Source organism: Cynocephalus volans, chromosome 15 (genome assembly GCF_027409185.1).
Source record: "Cynocephalus volans isolate mCynVol1 chromosome 15, mCynVol1.pri, whole genome shotgun sequence".
NCBI classification, from domain to species: domain Eukaryota; kingdom Metazoa; phylum Chordata; class Mammalia; order Dermoptera; family Cynocephalidae; genus Cynocephalus; species Cynocephalus volans.
In genome coordinates, this window is record NC_084474.1 from 60,436,379 (window position 1) to 60,457,756 (window position 21,378).

A 21,378-nucleotide genomic window follows, 5' to 3' on the forward strand; every position below is an offset into this window, starting at 1 on the left:
AAAAAATCTGAAGAAAAATGGTCAAGACAAAAGGTAATAGGGCTTGAATTTGGGTGTTGGTAATAGGGATAAAAAGGAAACAGTGACTTCAAGATACATGATTTAGTTGTAAGCAAAACAAAAAGAAGATCTGGCAACTGTTTAGTAGATAATTTGGAAAAAGTAATTCTGGAAGTCAGGAAAAAAGATCAACTCCATAGATAGAAACTTGAGTATTTCCTACTGAGAAAGTCGTATTAGACAGGACTTTGAAGCATATCAGCATATGGGAAGACGATTATGGATCAATGAAAAACAGTGAGAGTGAGGGAGAGCCTGGGTGTTTCAAGTCAAGGGATGTTCAAGAAGAAGCTGACAGAAGGCTCTTGGAATCAGTAGTTAAATATTGGCCAGCTGCCTGGGGATGGTAAAGTAGGGGTAGAGATCAGAAAACAAAAGCGGGTGGTGAAAAGGGGAAAGAAGTGGATATAGAGTAATATTTTGTAGAATTTACCAGTGAAGGGAAGAAGTGAGAGAGAGGAACAATCTGAAGTCATAGCTGAGGCAAGGAAAGGATGTACAGAGCCAGGAACACAGCAGGGAAAGAAACACTAAGAGACAGAAACAAAAGATGTTGGCGACAGAGAAGCTTATGATTGCGTTACGGTTCAGAAGAAAATGAGATCAATGCACAGGTGGAAAAATCATTCATATAAGAATAAAGCTAACTTCTCTCAAAAAAAATTAACATAAAAAAATTTATCTGATACAGTCAGATATTTTGAAGAAGATAATTCCAAACTGTTTTAGGGTAGCCTTTGTTTGGAGTGGTTATTTAAAAATTGTTCTAAGTTCCATAGTTGTTTATTTCTCTGGCTGTGGTAAATACAACCTGAAATCTGAATATAGGGGATATTTCTGAAGTGGGTGCTCAGCATAATCACAAATATAGCCAAGTCTCTGTGATAAATGCTTTATACTAATTACTGAATGCTCAATTGAATACTAATATCTTCCATGAAATGACTTTAATACAAGTAAAATGACAGCTGTACTGCAGTGAAAGGACACATAAAGCTTTGCATTAGCTTGTCTCCAAGGTTACCATCTGTGCTGATCTGAAGTTTCAACGTGTGAGATTTCTCAACCTGTGCAAAGACTGTGTTTACAAGGTAGGTATCAATAGAGTATAAAACAGGTTGGAAAGTCATTGAGCATTTATTTGGGCAACATCCATACTGACCTTAATCACTCCTCAACTGTTCTAGAGAGACATGTGTCTGTATCCTGTTACAAATTTTGTGTGATGATTGCAGAAATAGAACATCAGCATTATTTGACCACACTTTGCATATACAAACAAAAAGATGTGAATTTATATATTGTACTGATGGCTAAATAATATTCCAGATAAAATAGAAGCAAAACGTGAAAAATGGAACAACTTCTAGAGTTTCCATAAGTAATATTTCATAATGAATATAGAAATTTCAAATGAATATAAAAAATTAGCTCAAAAAGTATAGACATTTTAGAAGTCTAGAACCTATAAATTTGGCCAAACATTAAATAAATAGTATTTTTATAGTTTAAAAGGAAAAGAGACACTGCTTTTAGTTTAGCATTCTGTGGAATTTTACACGTCTTGATTAAAGACATTTATTCTTAATTTTTCAACAAACATTTATGGAATACCTTCTCTGTCCCAGGGACTGTGCTAGGCCTTAGGTTTGCAATGTGATTAAGACTTGCTGTCTGTCGTCAAGGAACTTACCATGTAAAGGGACTTTCAGACCAGCATCAAGGAACTCTTTCTAAAGGTTGTCACAGATTAAGAACAAGGTGTTATGAGAGAACACAGGGGGCTGCACCTCAGAAGGATTAGGAAAGTTTGGAAGAAATGCTATCCATGTTGAGATGTACTGAGTTAGAAGTTAGTTAAGGAGAGAAGGAAAGGAAAGGGATGAGGATAACAGGCAAAAAGCGTAGTGTGTGAAAGGCCTGGGAGTTAGAGAGACATGTACACATTGGGGAAGATGCAGATCGGCTTAGCTGAAATGTAGCCTGGGCTGGGGGCCGGGGGAAAGGAGATGAGGGCCTCAGGGAGAATGGAAGGTGGAGAGGAAATGCTGAGTCTTGTAAACCATCTCAAGGAACTGGGACTTTATGTGAGGGCAAAATAGATCAGTTAAAGGGTCTTGGGGCAGACATTTGTTATCTCCAATGTCTCCTTCTTCCTGTTCTCCCTCCTCCTCCTCGTCATCATCATCACTGCCATTATCATTTTTTGAACTTTTACTGTGTGGCAAGCAATATCAAGTTCTTTCATGCATTTAATTTTTTTTTTCTTTTTTTACCAAGGGAATGTATTTCATTTTCCCAAGATCATAAAGTTACCAAGCAGCACAGCTGGTAACCATACCCAGGTGTGTCTGACACCATAGTCCAGGCCTCTCTACAGCTCTTATGTGGAAAATGACTGCATTTTGCAAAGACCACTCAGCATGGATGCACTTCAGATGGATGTATTGGATGAGAGCTAAACTGGAAAGGAGGGCTAGTTATCAGGTCACTGTTATTATTCAGGCATTAGAAGACAGTGGATAGAGGCGATGGGAATGTAAAAAGTGGACATATTCCAAAGTTATCTCAGAGGTGAAGTCAACCTGGTGATGTGATTAATTGGATGTGTGGGACATATTTCAGGCTTGGACGATGAGTACATTTCATGAAATGTATTTGTAAAATCCAGTGGGTATATTGGAACTACAAGAAGCAGTAATGTCAGAAAGATTAAATCTATACATTATTGGTAGTAATGTAGGTTGGAACAATTTCTATGAAAGGCAATTTACCAGTATATTTCAGAATAAAAATGTGTGTACATTTGACCCAGAAATTTTACTTCTAGGTGTTTGTCCACAAATATACATCTATGTTGTGTCATATATACAAGGATATACACTGAAGCATTATATGCAATTGCAAAATATCGGATAAAAATTCGATCTCCTTCAGTATGAGACTGGTTAATAAATTCTGATAAATCCATTCCATGAAATGCCTTGCAATCATTAAAAGGAACAAGGCATTTCTACAGGTGTGTTGATAAGGAAATATTCTACGTTTACATATGACTATGTGACTCTGTATGTATTTGGAAAAAAAAGGTGCAGATGAAAGTGTGTTTAATAGGCTACCATTTTGTCAAAACCAAGTAGATAGACAGACAGATAGGCAGATATAGAATTAGAAATAGTTGTATATCCGATGGCTGGATTTAGAGGACAGAAAAGGGAGAGGTTTTTATTCTTCATTGCATATCCTTTTGATATGCATAAACTTCTTACTAAGAATTAATAGTAAAATAACATGTTATAAATGTTCAAGGAAGGACCCTCTTTTTATATCTGTCTCTAAGGAAACATATATAAGATAAACAGAAAAGGCAAATTCTTAGTCTGGTTTCCTTATTTTTTTTGTACCTCATTAAGGATTTATCTATGTAGATAATCAGAGTTTTCACAGGAAAAATGTCTTCCCTCCAGTGATTAACTTAAATTCTCCCAAAGTCCTGGAGTTCCTAAAATTCATAGTATAAGTATAAGAATATAATAATGTCAATTTTCAAATTGTTATTTTTGAGTCATTCAAGTCATATTGCTGCTAACATATTACATTTTGCCCATTATTATTTTTTTATTTATTCATTTTTAATTGACAAGTAAAAATTGTATATATTTATCATGTACAACATAATGGTTTGATATACGTATACATTGTGGAATGGCTAAATCAAGCTGACATACATATCTGTTACCTTGTTTTTGTGGTGAGAACATTTAAATCTACTCTCAGCAATTTTTAAGTATGCAGTACATTATTAACTATACTCACCTTGTTGTACAATAGATCTCCTGAACTTATTTCTCCTGCCTAACTGAAATTTTGTATTCCTTGACCAACATCTTTTCAATCTCCCCCCTTTCCCTCCCCCAGCCCCTGGTAACCACTAGTCCACTCTCTGCTTCTATGAGTTCAACTTTTTTAGATTCCACAAATGAGTGAGATCATGCAGTATTTCTCTTTCCATGCCTGGCTTATTTCACTGAGCATAATGACCTCCAGGTTATCCAGTTGTCACAAGTGACAGATTTCCCTCTTTTTTAAAGACTGAATAGTATTCCTCTGTGTATATGTATCACATTTTCTTCATCCATTCCTCTGTTGATGGGCACTTAGGTTAATTCCATATTTTGATTATTGTGAATAATGCTGCAACGAATATGAGAATTCAGATATGTCTTTAAGATAGTGATTTTATGTCTTTTGGATATATATACAGATATGGGTTTGCAGATCATAAGGTACTTCTATTTTTAATTTTCTGAGGAACCTCCATGCTGTTTTTCATAATGGCTGTACTGATTTATGTTCCCACCAACAGTGTGCAAGGGTTTCATTTTCTCCAAATCCTTGCCAACACTTATCTCTTGTCTTTTTGATAATCGTCATCCTAACAGGTGTGGGGTGATAGCTCATTGTGGCTTTAATTTGCATTTCTCTGTTGATTAGTGATGTTGAACATTTTTTCATATACCTGTTGGCCATTTGTATGTCTTCTTTTGGAAATCATTATTCAGGTCTTTTGCTCATTTTTAATATGGTTATTTGTCTTCTTGCTAATGAGTTGTTTGAGTTCCTTATATATTTCAAATACTAACCCCTTTTCAGATATATAGTTGGAAAATATTTTCTCTCATTCTCCCTTCTCATGTTAGGGTCCCCAGCTGATAGGATTACCTCCAGGGTCGCTGTCAAAGGGGGTTGGAGCTGGGCCATATGGCTGCTGCTGGGTCCGCACTAGGGTCCGAAGTTTGGCAGGCCTGTTACCAGGGGCTTTGGCTGGAATGGATCCTGTCTGATTTTAGAGTAGACTGGGCTGTCTTCCGGAATTTGGTCCATAGAGAAGGCCCTGGAATGAAGATCTGCTTCAGGGTCTGCAGATGGTGGGTCTGTTACTAGATGTGTGGATGAGTGTAGATTCCTCCAGGTCCCTGGGTAAGCTTCTTCTGAGTCCCTAGGTGGGTCCCTGAGCAGGTTGTACTGCTCTGATCTGGGACTGAGAGGAGTTGGAGCTGAGAGGAACTAGTCCCAGGGCTGCTTCATGGTCTCCAGGTGAGACCAAGGTCTTCAGGCCTGTCTCTGGAGTCATGGATGGGTATGTCTCCCAGCAGGTCCCTGAGCAGGCGGGCCTACTCTCAGACTGCAGCTGAGAGGGGCTGAAGCCAAATTACAGGGCTGGTCCAAGATCCACAGTGGAACCGAAGTCAGCATGTCAGTCTGCAGGGGCACTGATGGGTTTGTCTCCCTCCAGGTTCTTTTGTGGGCAGGACTTGTCTCAAGCTGCAGCTTAAAGGTACTGGAACTACTTTTCAGGGCTGCTTTAGGATTTGTTGTGGGACCTAAGTCATCTGGCTGGCCTCCCTGTGGAAGCACAGGCAGGCATGTGTCTCTCTGAGTCCTTGGGCAGGCAGAACTGCTCCCTGACTGTCCCTTAGTTTATTAACACCTTGGAGTTCTTGGTACTTATCTAGATGCTCTGGAGTTTAAATATAAAAGTCACAATTTCTGACTTTCGCAAACTTAGTTTATTTAGGAAAGTAAAAATAATACACATGAAAAATTCAGTACCCATTTTAATGCTCAATATATTTTAAGTGCTAAACTGGATGTAGGTTAGTTCAGAAAGAGAGGAGATCAGAGAAGCGTGAAGCTAAGATGCAAGAAATCACAGAATCTGTGGACTTTGTATTGATCTCTGAAGAGTTTGGATAAGTGAAATTAGAGAGGAAGGAATACTTGAGGACACAGAGAAGAATCAGAACTTTGTAGTGTAGTCAAGGCTCAGGAATGAGCCTTGTAAGCAAGCTCAAGCAGAGTAGGGAGTCTAGGTTCGGAAGTGTTGATAGGGTTAGTTTATAGGGGAACCAGAAAGGAAGGAATAAGCCTTTGATTTGATGTGATAATAAAGAGGAATCCACCCTGTAAAATGTAAAAAATTCTAATATTTCTTGGTAATTTGTTTTGCTAACATTTGTTTTGAATCTTTGGCATAAAAGTGTTCTTTCCATACCTAATGCGTTTTATTCTTCAATTTATCTCTTGTGCCCTGAGTATAGCATGAGTAAACGTATACCTCATCACCTGTTCAGTACATCACTTAAAACAAAATCCAAAGGTTTGAAATTATGCTGTAATGTTTAGTATCCCCTTGGAGATCCAAATTTTCTTTTCCATAGGTAAAGCAAAGTAATTCACTATGTACTTTTAGTGCTTATGGTGCTTATTATGTTCAAAACCTTTAATCATTTTGATTCTTCTTTCAAGTAACCTATAGGTTTACTCTCTTAAATGTGAGGTATGTAAAACCTATATTTATTATGTAGCAGTTTACTTAAACTGATATTCATGAAATTTTAAGATTTTAATGATACAAAAACATCTATGTATTCATGGGACTTGGTTATGAAAACGTTTCTTTTGCTTAAATAAAATCACTTTACAAAAGACCTTTTGTGCATTTTATTACTAAGTGGCAAAGCAATCACAACTACATAAACTTATTGGAATATAGGTATTCCTTCTACCTGTATTTGAAGTCTAAAATCTTATTTATGAATAAAATGTTTAAAATAATTATTTTGGTAAAGTGTCATCCAGTAATCCATTGTTGTGTTCAAGGGATATTTACGTTTTTCATAAATGTGTTAAATGGGGAAGGAGGATCTTTTATTAAATTCACATACTGTTTTCCTTAACATTACTCTAAAAGAGTGACCTAAAAAGAACAACTGTGCCTGTGCTTATAGCTTACAGTCCTGGCTGGGCATTTGGGGGGATGTCAGATCACTCCATATATTTTGAAATTTTTCTCTAACATGAAGATATGCTATCTTTCTCTTGTGACAAAGGGGCAGATGGTGGCTTTTAGTAATGTTAGAATTTTGGCTGAAAGCTATGAGTTCATACTTAAGTGTGGAGAGTGATTTCAGAGGTTTGTATAAAGATTGTGAATCATCAAAATGAACAGAAAATTTGAACTTTCCTAAAGATCCTAAAGATGTTTTCTCAAGAAAGATTGCATTGATAAACAATGAATCATTTAAATGTCATTTAAAGAAATAACAAGGCCTTTTTAAAGAAATAACTGAGGCTTTTGAAAAATATCACATAAAAATGTAATGTAGCAGGCATTTTTGTGTTCCACTCAGTAAACTTTTATGGAGTGCCTGGTGAGTGCATGATACATTGTGCCTATCCTTGAAGAAATAAATGAGATAGTTAAAGGTTATAAATGAAAATCGAGGATGATATAATACCAAAATGAATGATAGAGCAATTATTGTAATAACAAGACTGGGTTTTTTTGTGTGTGTTTGAATATTTACTTCTTATAAATGCGTAGGTTTAAAATCAGAAAACAGTGCAATTCTCTAATATTTATTTTACAAATCTACACATAATAAATGCTTATAAAATTCCAAGTCAGTAGTTATTGCAGGCAAAAGAGATTGAGAAAATAAATGCACTTTTAAAAATTATTTCTAGCATCTTAGGAAATCATCCTAAACTTTAAGGACTAAAAACAATACCCTGGTCCAAGAAAAATTACACTAGACAGAGTAAAACAGGCAAGGAAGACTTTATTCAATACAATTGCAACAGAGGAGAGACTGAACTCAACTCTGTTAAAACAAAAGGCAGAAGAGGTTTTAAGCTCTAGGGTGAGCTAAGAACATTGGAGGGGATGAAGTTGGTCAATGTGTTTAGGCCATCTGTATTTCCTAATTGGTGCTTATTGTAGTTAGGTTTCTACACTCCCAGAGACTGGAAGATGAAGGTGCTATCTTTTGGTTACATTTTAACTAGGTGGTTCTCAGGTCCTTGAGAAAGGTATTCTTGGGTTATGAAACTGACAAGAGGCTGAGAGAAGATTTACATCTCAAAGAGGCAGAGAAATAATTTACACTTGCAAGTTTCCTGCTGTAAATTCCCTAAGAAAAGGAAAGTCGGGAGCCTATAGTGAGGAAAAGAACCTGTCTAAAGTTTAGTGAAGCTGAGTAAAATGTTAAGGCTATCTTGGCCAACTCTTCACTGATATTAAGTTGTAACATATATAGTCATGTGTCACTTATCAGTAAGTATATGTTCTGAGAAGTGCAGTTAGATGATATTGTCATTGTGCAAACATCAAAGTGTACTTACATTAGGAATTTTTCAGCTCCGCTATAATATTATGGGACCACCATTGTATATGTGGTCCATCATTGACCAAAATGTCATTATGTGGCTCTTGACTGTACATTGACAATATTTGACCATTTTTGATCTACAAGAACAACAAATTCCTATGGTTTAGTATAAGATCCTGGGGTCCAGTTTCTTTAAGTGTTATTTCTACATTCTGCAGAAGCAAACAAACCTGGAATTGTGGTCTTTAATTTTAAAAAGGACTTTCTCATTTCAAAAAGGACTTGGAAAGGATTCTATATGTATTTGCATAGTGTATATACATATATATATGTGTGCCTATGTCTGTAATATGTGCGTGACTTTATCAAAAACAATGGATTAAAAATTAAAGTTGAAAGAAAAGGAGAAAAAGAGGTTCGCAGAGTTCTTGGATAGTTCTTAAAGAAATGTCACAAATTCGTTTCAGAGCTCCCTAAAAGTTGAAGCAAGGAAAGTACTGTAATAAGTTGCAACAATGCCCCTAGGATAAAAGCAAACCAGAAATTTAGAAAAATAGCTTTTCTGGTGTTGAAACCTAACATGACATTTTTTTTGAGTGCTCATAAGGCAATATTTTTGTCTTGGTCAATAATCCACTAAACGTAAGAGCTGATTTCACTGGTGTGGTTTTTGCTTGTTTATTTATTATTTAAATGATGTTTCTTAATTCAAACTTGGCATAACTCCAAAGTGTAATTCAGTAAAAACAATTTGATTACTTATTAAAATAATATCCAGATACACAGCTCTCGAAAGATAGAAGTATGTTTATATAAGAAGAATGAATTGCATCAGACAATATTCCACACATATTTTTTTTTTTTTGGTAACTGAACCTTTGGTAAGAATCATGAAATACAGATTGTGAAAGCTTGAAGTTAAGTGTTTTGGTGGAAAAATTTGGAGTTTTGATGTCCTTAATGTAAGTTTATATGCTTTAACAATTAACAAAGGACAGGATAGAATTGAAAGCCTCTTTTGGAGTATTAGCAGATGGTTTAGGATTTGGACTTTCATAGCTGCTCACTCCACTGGCAGGCCAAAATCATTCTGGTAGTCAGGTCTATTGAAATTAGAATCCATTAGAATTATGTGGGTTTTTTTTTTTTTTCTATTCCTCTATAGCCATGCATATGCTTTTGTACATACGCAACAATTTTCATAGTGTGTTTCATTTTTTACATGATGCCCTCTATGTTGGACAGTGAGTTCCTTATGTATAAATACTGTATTTTATTAATCTTTGTATCCTTAGTACTTAGTGAGAGCCTGGTAAATAGTAGGGCACAATAAATATTTTGTTGACCTATGAATGATTTCAGAAAGCTAAAGATTGATATTTAAAATTATAAGTCAAATATGTACAGTTATCAACAAACAATGAACTGATTCCACCTCCGCTCTGCCCCATGTTTGCCACTTTGCAGTAGGTACAAAATCATAAAACATTGGGGGTCAAGGTCGCCTAGTGTCAAACATGGTGGCATAGCCATGCTGCTAGTTTTCTTCCAGTATCCACTTTCCCCTTCTTCTTTATTGATAGACTCCTTGGTCTGTAGTTGGACACACAGATGCCTAGAATAATGGTCACATTTTCCAGTCTTCCTTAGAGTAAGAGTGACCAAGTCAAGTCAAGCTCTGGACAATAAAATAAATACAAGCAGAAATATCAAGTGTAAATTTTTGGAATGCAGACCCATTCACTGGAGCTCAGCAACCTCTTGGACTGTGAAGGGGAGCAACATGTTGAGAATTGTGGAACGACAAAAGAGAAAGAACCTCTGTCCTCGGTTTCCATGTACTTACCTTATTCCCCTTGGACTTCATAGCTTGAGATTTATTTATATGAGAAAAAAATAAACTGTTTTTTCTAAGCCACTTTGATTTTTGATTTTTAAAATACTTGTAGCCAAGCCTAATGGTAGTAATTTTGAGCATATCTTCATTAGAAATCCTTCCCAAATCCGTAAGACTGGGGTGGAAACCCTCTTCTGTGCTTTCATGTACCCTGTGTATACCTTTATTAGAATACTTATCCTATTTTATTATAATTTTCTTTTTTTTATATAAAACATTCTTTGAGGGCAGGGACAATATCTTATTTATGTGTCATTCATCCTTATCCCTGAGTTTTAACTAGTATAGCTCAAGTACATGTAATATATGCTCAATAAATGCTTATTTAATTGGACAACACTGTATTAATGACTTGAAGTAATTAAAGTGCTAATATAGTACTGTGAAATTAATTGTGCCCCAAAAAACTTTTGGTTCAGAATCATAGAACCCTGTACACAGGAGATGCTCAAAAAAAGTGTGTGGAGATGTTTATTATCTAATTACACACTGGATTACCCTTGCCATGTTACTTAATATAAATTGTAACTCACTCAGATGTAGTAGTGAATTTTTTTTATACTTATCTCCATTAAAACTTTTTTTAAGTTTAAAAAAAGTTTTTCAATTCTATTTATATTTATTTTTGTGAGTACAGTGTGTTGCTTCAATACATGCATATACTGCACAGTAATTCACTTATATCATAGTTTTCTACCCATTAGTCCACCACTTCTTCTCCCCCCACCCTCTTCTCCCTTCCTGGCCTCCAATAACCATTATTTTGCTCTCTGCTTCTATGAGAATCACTTTTTAAAAAAGAAAATTCCACGTACGTGTGAGACACATATGGTATTTGTCTTTCTGTGCCAGATTTACTTCACTTAACATGATGGTTTCCATTTCCATCCATGTTGCTGCAATTGATAGGATATTATTTTTTATAGCTGAATAATATTCCATTGTGGGTATATATATCACAGTTTTTTAATCCATTCATTTCGGTTGATTTCATCTCTTGGCTATTGTGAATAACATTGCTGTGAACATGGACTGCAGGTGTCTTTTTGATATATTGATTTCATATCCTTTAGGTATATACCCAATAGTGGGATAGCTAGGTCGTAAGGCAGATCTATTCATAGTTCTCTGAGGAACTTCCATACTGTTTCCCACAGTGGCTGTACCAATTTACATTCCACCAACAATGTAGGATGGCTACCTTCTCTGCATTCTCACCAGCATTTCTGCTTTGTTAATAGCCATTCTAACTGGGATGAGATGATATTGCATTGTGGTTTTAATATGCATTTCCCTGACGATTAATGATATTGAGTATTTTTTCATGTGCTTGTTGGCCATTTGTATGTCTTCTTTTGAGAATGTCTATTCAGGTCCTTTACCCATTTTTTAATTGAGTTATTTGTTTTCTGCTGATGAATTGTTTGAGTTCCTAATTTATTCTGGACATTAGTCCCTTGTCTGATGTGTAGTTTGCAAATGCTTTTTCTCATTCTGTTAGTTGTTTCTTCATTTTGCTGATAGTGTCCCTTGCTGTGCAGAAGCTTTTCAGTTTGATGTAGTCCCATTTGTGTGTTTTTTTGCTTTAGTTGCCTGTGCCTTTGTAGTCTCATTCAAAAAAACATGGCTCACTTCCATTTTGTATGGTATTTCCTCTGTTTTCTCCCAGTAGTTTTATACTTTCAGGTATTAAATTTAGGTGTTTAATCCATTTTGAGTTGATTTTTGTGTGTGGTGAGAGATAGAGCCTTAGTTTCAAAGTTCTGCAAGTGGATATGCAGTTTTCCCAGCACCATTTGCTGAAGAGGCTGTCCTTTCCCCACTGTATATTCTTGACACGATTGCCAAAAATCAGTTGGCTATACGTGCATGGGTTTATTTCTGGATTTCATGTCTCTATTCTTTTCCATTGGTCTGTTTGTCTATTTATATGCCAGTACTATGCTGTTTGGGTTACTATAGCTTTATAGTATATTTTGAAGTCAGGAAGTGTGATGCCTCCAACTTTGTTCTTTTTGTTCATGATGGCTTTAGGTACATGGGGTCTTTTGTGGTTCCATACAAATTTTAAGATCTTTTTTTATTTCTGTGAAGAATATCATTGGTCTTTTGATAGAGATTGTGTTGAATATGTAGATTATTTTGTCTAATATGGACATTTTGATGATGTTAATTCTTCTGACCTATGAGCAGAGGATATCTTTCATTTATTTGTGTCCTCTTCAATATTTTTTCACCAGTCTTTTATAGTTTTCATTGCAGAGATCTTTCACATTCTTCATTAAATTTACTCCTAGGTATTTCATTTTTTTTAGTAGCTCTTGTGAATGGGATTACTTTCTTGATTTCTTCTTTGACTATAACATTATTGGTATGTGGGAAGGCTATTGATTTTTGTGTGTTGATTGTGTTGTTGGATTCTGTTTGCTAGTATTTTGTTGAGGAATCATGTTCATTAGGGATATTGGTCTATAGTTTTCTTTTTCTATTGTATCTTTTTCTTTTTGTTGTGTCTTTTATTGGTATAAGATTAACGTTGGCCTCATAGAATGAGTTTGGAAGTATTCCTTCCTCTTCAGTTTTTGGAAGAGTTTGAGAAGAATTGGTATTAGTTCTTCTTTAAATGTTTGGTAGAATTTGGCAGTAAAGCCATCTAGTCCTGGGTTTTTCTTTGTTGAGAGACTTTTTATTACCACTTATATCTCAGTGAATAATTTTTTGTTAATATCTTGGACATGATCATAACTTGCGCCAAGGATTTTTTTTTTTTTATAATATCTGCTATGGGACAATCAGGATCTTTGTTCTGATTCTTTTATCACAGGTATATAAAACTTATTTAGAGAGCATAACCTTATGATGAAAAAATTTGATGCCTCTAAAAACACATTCTGTTATTTCCCACTTCAGGGAATGAACATTTTATTAACCATTCAGCTGGTTTTAAAGGTAAAGCATTTGGCTCATCATATGGTTGGTTTAATTTTATCTTTGGTTTATGACATGTCTTATATTTTAAGAAAAAATCATATTTTCTTTTGTGTGTCTTATACCGTGACAAAACTATTGACCTGGATGAAATAAATATGTGACAAGACATATGGTCCACATACTAGAGGTATCACTATATTTCTTTTCTTTATAGGTCCTCCCAAACTGTGAGTAACTAAGTGGTTTGTACATCATTCTGGTTGCAGAGGAAGAATTCCTAGTGGTCTTTTCTACTTGACGTACTGATTCCCTGTTCTGAAATCAAGAGAAGACTCCTCCACAGATTGCTGCAATGTCTGTATCTAATCTATCTTGGTGAGTAAATTACTTTCTACCCTTAAATGCAAATAACTGTATGTCATGAGTATTATTTTGTGACAGAGTTGTACTGTCAGAACTTGGCCAGAGAGAGAACTTTAAAAATCTGTTTTCCAGGTATTGTGGTCCTGTGTTAGGGTGAGGTAAGCAACCTAGAATTAAAAGTTTGACACCTTCAGTGCTGTGATATCTGGGGACTCTGGAAAGTGTTCAAGCCTCACACTGCATCCCAGTGACATCCAATACCTTTCTTTTCAGCACATGCTAGGGGAGAGAAGAGTAGAAATAAAATATCCTTTCAATGTTTCCTGCTACTGCTATATTCCCAGATACGGGACTAACAAACTATAGGAGTGGCTATAAGAGTGAGACAGATTTTTGCACATCCGTACTTCTTCAGACTTCATTTTTCAACAAATGTATCCAAATTAAATTGAATAGAACTCACATATAGAAGAGAAAATTTATTTTTTAGATGTATATGTCTAAATAGCTGGCATTCCAAATAATCTTTGCCTTGCAGTTCCTGTTTAAAATTTGTTTGTGATTTTAAAAAACTAAAAAGATATTTTTCTGGTGAATACTTAGCTTTCCTATGGCAATGAAGAACAATACTAGCAGGGATGAATTTGAAACCATTTTACTAAACTTTAGTTTTTTTATGTAAAGAGATGAATAAGTGCTATTTATACAAATTCAATACATAAATGTAAGGAAAATCTGATAATCTTTTCCATTTCATTAAGAGCCCATTTCATCCTTGCTCTTCAATTTGTGCTGGAAATATAGATAGCATCAGATTAAAGAGTCCTTTCCTGATTCAACTTAGCTCCATTAATTTATTTTTAGTTAAGTAAGCAACTTATTTAGGGCAAAGAGTATGACTATTTCTTTAGATTTAGAGTAGTGTTCCTGAAGGACCTAATTTTTGTGCACTCTCTAGAATATATCATTGGATCCTTTGCCTGAGTGCTGAGGATTTCAGTTCAAAAAGAAAAAATGAATTAAAGAAGCTAAAATATATTCTGTAAAAAATGAAAAAGTATTTAAATTGTGAATTATTACTTCACAATATTTTCTTTTAATATTATTATTAAAATAAAATTATCATTACAATTTTTAAAAAAGGAATTTCCATGGAACTTATGAACTTTTTCAAACCCCTGGGAGACATTGACACATTTATTTAAAGGAATTATACCCCTGACAAATGTGTGTGGAAGATGAATTCTAAAAAAGCGGGTAGTGTCCCAAAGGTGGAGGAGGAGGAGGAGAGAGGAAGGGAAAAGAAGGGAAGGAGGTTGAGGACAAGGAGATTAAAACAGATACGATCATCATATTTCAAGACAGAGTGCAGTATGGCCTGGTTCACAGAGTCAGGACAGGGCTAACACTGGGACCTGTCCTCAGTGTACACCGCTGTTAAGAACTGCTTTGTTGTGATGTGATGATTTGATTAAGGGCCATCCAAATACAGTGAATTCCACAAAGAGAGAGGTTGTGTGTTGCAGTTCCAGCGCAATTGTCCAGCACAGCACCTAGAATTAGTAGATATTCTGTAAGTGTGTGCTGTGGAAATAAGTGAAAAATGCAAAGCAGGTAATGCAGTGGTAAATAAACGTTATTATTCTAAAAGAAAATTTTAACTTGTGAGGGTATCTTATAGAAATTATATATCTGAAATTTGTAAGGATTCTTTCCATATCATAGGCTCAAATTTTATAGAAATGATTCATGGATATTTTCATTCAACAGTGTTCTTGATTCTAGTTATAACCGGTGTTCCACATTAGATTTCCATCTTAATTTGTTTTACCAGAGTCACGCCACCATACAGCTGTGTGGGTGTCTCCAGTCTCCCTCTTAGCATTTGAGCTGCTCAAATACTGTCAAGGAGGGAGAGAGAAAAGAAAGTTAACCTAAGATATGCAAAATCAAGTCACTGATTTGTGTCACCTACATCTAGTTTAGAAATCATTAACTTTCTTTTTTCACATTAGCCTTTGTAATTTTTCTATGTTTGCTAACATGTTCTAATCTATATTTTGGGGATCATTGTCATAAATATTTGAATATGGATGCATAGTAACTCATCAATTTTCTATGGGAATTTTTCACAGTTACATTAATTTAGTGGAATTATTATAGTCCGAATCCAGCTCTCTGTTTTGAAATCCAGACACTAAGACATGAAAATACTGACTTATATTGGAAAATAAACTTGGTTGTCAGATTATTAATTCAAAATAAGTCATGTAACTTTTAAGTGCACAGGACGCTTGGTTTGGCCTGACTAGTGCATTCTCTAATTGTTGTGGTAAACTAAACTCTAACTGTTATGGCAATCTAAATCAGAAGTTTGTCTGGTGGTCACATAATCATAAAAAGGAGAGCTGTATGCTTCCAGCATTCATAGGAATCAGGCTAGGGTACACCTGGTAGGATATACCTGTCAATAAGGGATGTATCTGCCAGGCACCAATGTCTGCCTCAAAGGGCAGCTTTTTCACAGCTAGGAATTGGAATAACACTGTCAGTGTCTGTCTCTATGATTCTTCTCAGTTCCTCTTCTGCCCGACTCCCCTCTGCGTGGCTTTCCTGCTACTGTTAGCATTGACCTGTATTCAAAACTTTCTTCAGTCTGTGAACAGTTTGGTCTGCTTACTGTGCTGTTGTATATATCTGATCATGTCTGTTTGTTGATTTATAAATTTAACTCTGAGGCTTAATGTGGGGTGGACAGGGTGCCTGTTGTGATCCTCATAGGCAGCCTATAGAAATATAGGCTAGGATACTTACATTCATGTTTACAACTACCCAAGCTATGCTTCCAGCTTTTAAATACCCAGTATAAGAAGCTTACCTTCTTACATATTCAAAGAAAAAAAAAAAACTTTCTTGCTCTAATAGTTTTGTGTATGACACTTGAAAAAAATATATAAAATAACTTGGCCCTTTTATTCAGAATCTCAAAAAAAAAAAAAATCTAGGATACTTCCAAGTTTCTAGGAAACTGCAGTCTCGATCAGAAAAGAAGAGTAGTAGGAAATGATTGTAAGAGTCACACAGAGACATAAACAGGTGTTTCATGCATCCTCTTGTTTAGTAAATAATTATCAGAGGGAGGCAATGATTGTGTTGATAGTGGTTGAGATAGAAACAAAGAGATGTGCAGAATTCATTGCAGACATCCATAGACAGGTGACAGATTCCAGGCTATGATCTGAGGTATTTTTTCTGGTAGCAGAGATAATTAATGGGAACCAAGAGAAGGCACAAAATAGCAAAAAAGGGCCCCATATCTACAGCAAAAAGAAGGAAATGATGTGATATCAAAAGGTACTTCAAAGGGCTTTAAGGGCTTCCCTTGGCCATAATCATTAATCCTCCCTTTTTTATATTTTATATTTTTATAACATTTATATATATATGTGTATATGTATATATATATATACACATTTAAAAACACATATTTTTTGTCACATGCAAGCTAAGTAAATATTACTGAGTGAGCATTCACATGGCATTTACCATGTACCACTTTTTTAAGCACTTTGCAAATATTAACCCACATAACCCTCACAACAGCCTTATTGGGAATGTAGTATTATTATTTGCATTTTCATAAATGGGAAAAGTAAGGCACAGAAAATCAAATAGCATGCCCCATATGCTACAGCCACTAAGTAGTAGAGTTAGCAAATGAAGGCAGACAGTTTGGCAATCGGAAGTAGCCTCTACACTACCTGTGTAAAAACAATATTCTTGCTATGGGCATACAGCCTCAAGGTCTTGTTCCCATTTCCAACCAGAACATTCCCCTTAATTTCCTCAAGTACAGTTATTCTGGGGCTTCTTCTGGAAAGAAGTGAGTATCTGGACCAGGGAACAGTATCAGACTTGAGAATATTATTTGGGGGGTGTGGGAAGACAGGTGATGAGCCCTGGAGTTCCTGGGGTGGGAAGAGTAAGAAAGTTGATGCTATCAGAAAGTTAATTGAACTTACAAAATTATATAAAGTATGAGCTGGTCACTTTGCTCAGTTGGTTAGAATGTAGTGTTGTAATACCAAAAAAAAAAAAAAAAAAAGTTATTTGAAGCAAGCTACCTAAACTACAAAATGTAATCTTACTTCCACTTGTAATGTTATAGTCTAGAAATTGTCAGATTTTCATCATGGTACAAAAGCAGAGCGGAAAGATAGGAGTTACTTTGCCATAATGCAACCAAAATGGCTCTTCAGTCGCCCATCTCATAGACACCCTCCACTGCTAAATCAAGTACTTTCTACCCTCCCGGGCCCCACTGCACTCAGCTTCCACTATTTTAGTGTCAGTATGCATATGTTGACCAGCATTTGGAGAGAGATCCTAGTTGAGGCTCAACTGATTTTGCCAAATGATATCTTTTTGACCTCAAATTATTTTTCACTGTGATGCCTGCACACACTTCAGTTTTTGTCCCAAGTATCTTAGAACTGTATGGCATCTGGCAGAGGTGAAGATAATTCGGCTAGTGCAAGGTATGGGAGAAAGGCACCGGATGAGAGTAAAAAGCCAAGTAGCCAGTCAAAGTCCATTATAAAGTACCATATCTTGTGCTAAGCAAAGGAACAGTTTTGATTAAAGTAAAGACTGCTCTTATTGGAGCTCATATATTAGTCAGAAGACTGATAAGTAATCAAATAACTCTGATGTAATGTGGTAATTGCTGTAAAAGTTATGTCCAGAGTGTTTTTGGAAACTAAGTGGACATGTGCTTTTCCTGCTTGGAAAGAAAAGGGTAATTTTTCATAAGTGCAAATACATCTCTTGCATTTATTCCTAAATATAAAGAAATATGCTAATTATAAAGAATCAAGTACTACCAAAAATTATAAAGCAGAAATAAAAAATGACCTAAATCCGACCATTCACAGAAAGCCACTGTTAAAAATGCTGAGGTATATTATTCTGTACATCTATTCACATTTTTTTGCAGAAAATGAACTCAAACCATGCATGATATTTTGCCATCTTCTGTTTTAACTGAACAGATTCTATAGCCATTGCTCCATTTAATGGATGTCGAGTGACATCGTCATGTGTAAATGACATTGTAGAGCAGTACTGTCATTTCTTTCTCTCATCTAGGTTGGACCTCCAGAAGTCTTCTAATTTTCTTTTTTACTATTATAAATACTTCTGCTGTGAGGGAAATGATTCAAATATTGCTAGGTCACAAGGTACTGTGCCATTCAGAGTACTTAGCAGGGCCCTATCTTGTTGTATAATATAAATCTGAGAAAAAGTCCTGTCTACCTATCTCCTTTTTTTTATTTTAGAAAAGGAAACAGCCTGTATGTTAATCCTTTCAGCAGATTTAATTCCTCAGAAACATCGATTAATATGCTGATAACTGCCTAAGAAATATTTACTTGTAGTTGGCTAATCGAATTGTATCAAAAAGTCAACAAAATATTCTATTATACATGTCTGCAGATTGGAAATATAACAGTGCCTGAATTATGTAAGTTATTAACATATGTACTAAATTTACAAGTGCTAAATGATCTTTACTGACTATTCTCATAGTTTAAAATGCTGTTATGAATGTAGGCAAGTTCAGTAACACTCTAATAGGAGATGAAAATTGATGTGTTATTTTCTTTATCCAAAAAGTAATATTTTTTTAGAATCCTAGGGTTGAGAAAGATGTAAAATTCAAAATGTAGAAACTTTGACTTTTCAGATTATTCACTTTATTTATAATATTTATATCTAAATATTGCTTTAATAAATAAATGAATTATTCCATATCATTCATTGGCACTTACATTTAGTGTCTCTGGAGGGACAGAAGCAGTTTATTCTAAGGAGGGAGAAAGGAGAAATCAGGATCTTTCCTCAAAAGTTGCCATGGACACTATTCTGCAAACGACTTGTCCTATTTGCACTGTTGAATTGTAGGCTCTTGAGGACTGTACTAATGTGTTTGTATTTGCAGTGGCAGGGGAAGTAGAGACTTGAATTGTCTCTATTTTTGGAGGGATCAGAACCCGCGGGGTCAGGGAGGGAGAATGTGGATAAGTAAAGATTGTAAGGGAGGTTTCTAGTGCCAGTTTACAGTAAAGGGGAAAAAGTCAGAATTGTCAGGAGTCTATTATTGGAGAAGAGGGAAAAAAAAAAGAGAAAGGTTAGACATAAATATAAAGCTGATATTTCTAATTGAGAAAAAGAAGAGACCTTCTGTGTGATAGGAAAAGCTTAATTGGTGAAATAATATGAGTATTTTTCAGCATCATAAATGCATGTTGAATGAATGACTATTGTATTAATGTACTGGGAAGAGAGAGTGGATTGAGAGCCTAAAATCAAAGAATCCTCATGTTAAGTGAATGTTCAGCTTGGAAAGAAGTATAGGCAGAGCAGAGAAGAAGATAGCATAAGTAAAGTTTCGGAGAAGAATAAATTAGGAGAAAATAACCAGGAGAAGTAAAGAGGAGACAATAATTGCTCGAGAAGAGTTAAAATGTGTTCTCCAAATTCCAGGTAAAGTGTGACTATTCAATTTACTGAATTCTGCAAAATTTCAGTATGTCTTTCTGTTCATAGTATGCCTTTTCAAATTGAAATCACTTCATTATTAAAATGATTAATACTATTTTGATTTGGATTGACACTTTAAATAAACACATTGCATTTTTAGAATCCTCAACCATTTTTGGCTTTGAGCTGTATGCCTTTGGAAATAGCTTTTTAGAAATGAAACATTTATAGGAAACCTCCTGTATATTTTTCTCCTTATATCTACCTCAAATTATTTCTCCTTGAATAATCAAATAATTAGTAAAACAGAATATTTTATTTTTGTTCTTAAAAACTAGACATAAATGACATCTTTGGAGGGAATTGTTTGGTAAGTTTTGGTCTGTGTAGAGGAGTTTGCTTTTTTGTGGTGTTAATGAGTCTGAGGTTGCAGGTTCAATCCCACAGGAACTAATTAGTTCCATTCACTTTCATGGCCAAAGCCTACATGTGTAACCTCGACAAAAACTCCTTCCCACACTCTCCATTAGTCATAAGTCATTAGAAATAGTTGATTTACCATCACCAACTCACAACCAGTATTGGGGAAAAAATATAAACACTAAAATCAAGTGTATCGTGGGTGACGTGTATCCTCTTACTTTTGAATGCCATTCAGGTCAAAGTATATAAAGGGTTGAAACTATTAACTATAGATACGAAGTTGAATGCAAGTGAAAATTTTCCTTTACTCTAGGTCTGTTTAGATAAAATGGCGTATGACTTTAGCAACTTTAGCACTAAGTAGTCAGAACAGCCCGGCAACAGCAACAAAGTCAGAATAATCTTCACTGACACATGATTTCCTAAAGAGCCAGGTGCACCGAGCCTCCCTATTTCAGTTGGGAGCTTGTGGTGGAGAGTTGAGGTCATGAGATATCCACCATCTTTTCTGACTGATAAATTTCATGAAGAAGAGATATTATTGTTCCAGATGGTTTTTCAGCTTCGTGCACACTAGCTTCCTAGACTCCTGCTGTAACTGAAAATTGGTTTGACTCCAAGATTTGACAAAAAAATTAGATTAGGTTAACTACTCTTTGGTTTTAGATTACTGATACAAAGTGCTTTCATGACTATAACAAACAAAATTGAAATTCAAGCTAACTGATGTCCCTGGGTGCATTTTCATCTAGATATTTTCCCTGAGGTTTTTTTAAATATCATAAAATTGTACTCAGATACATAATTTGCATCGAATCAGGCTCATTGAAATTTTGATGATCTTTTTCAATCTGTAATATTCCTTTTAGTGTTTTTGTGGAAAACTAGCTAGATATTTGAAGTGACTGTAAAGATGATGACTGAAAAGATTTAAAAGGCATCTATTAATTTGCTTGCATTGTGAGAGCACTCATTATGATTATTATT

The 21,378-nt window shown here is 35.2% G+C and overlaps 1 protein-coding gene across 2 annotated transcripts in view; it reads left to right on the plus strand.

Annotated features, from left to right (window-relative positions):
- Positions 1–21,378, plus strand: part of OXR1 (oxidation resistance 1) — a 446,972-nt gene that overhangs the window by 68,087 nt on the left and 357,507 nt on the right. For both annotated transcript variants that reach the window (XM_063079313.1, XM_063079315.1), the window contains exon 2: positions 13,277–13,437. In XM_063079313.1, the coding sequence (XP_062935383.1) occupies positions 13,415–13,437 (23 nt within the window). In that variant the 5' untranslated portion in view covers positions 13,277–13,414. The remainder of the gene's footprint in view (positions 1–13,276; positions 13,438–21,378) is intronic.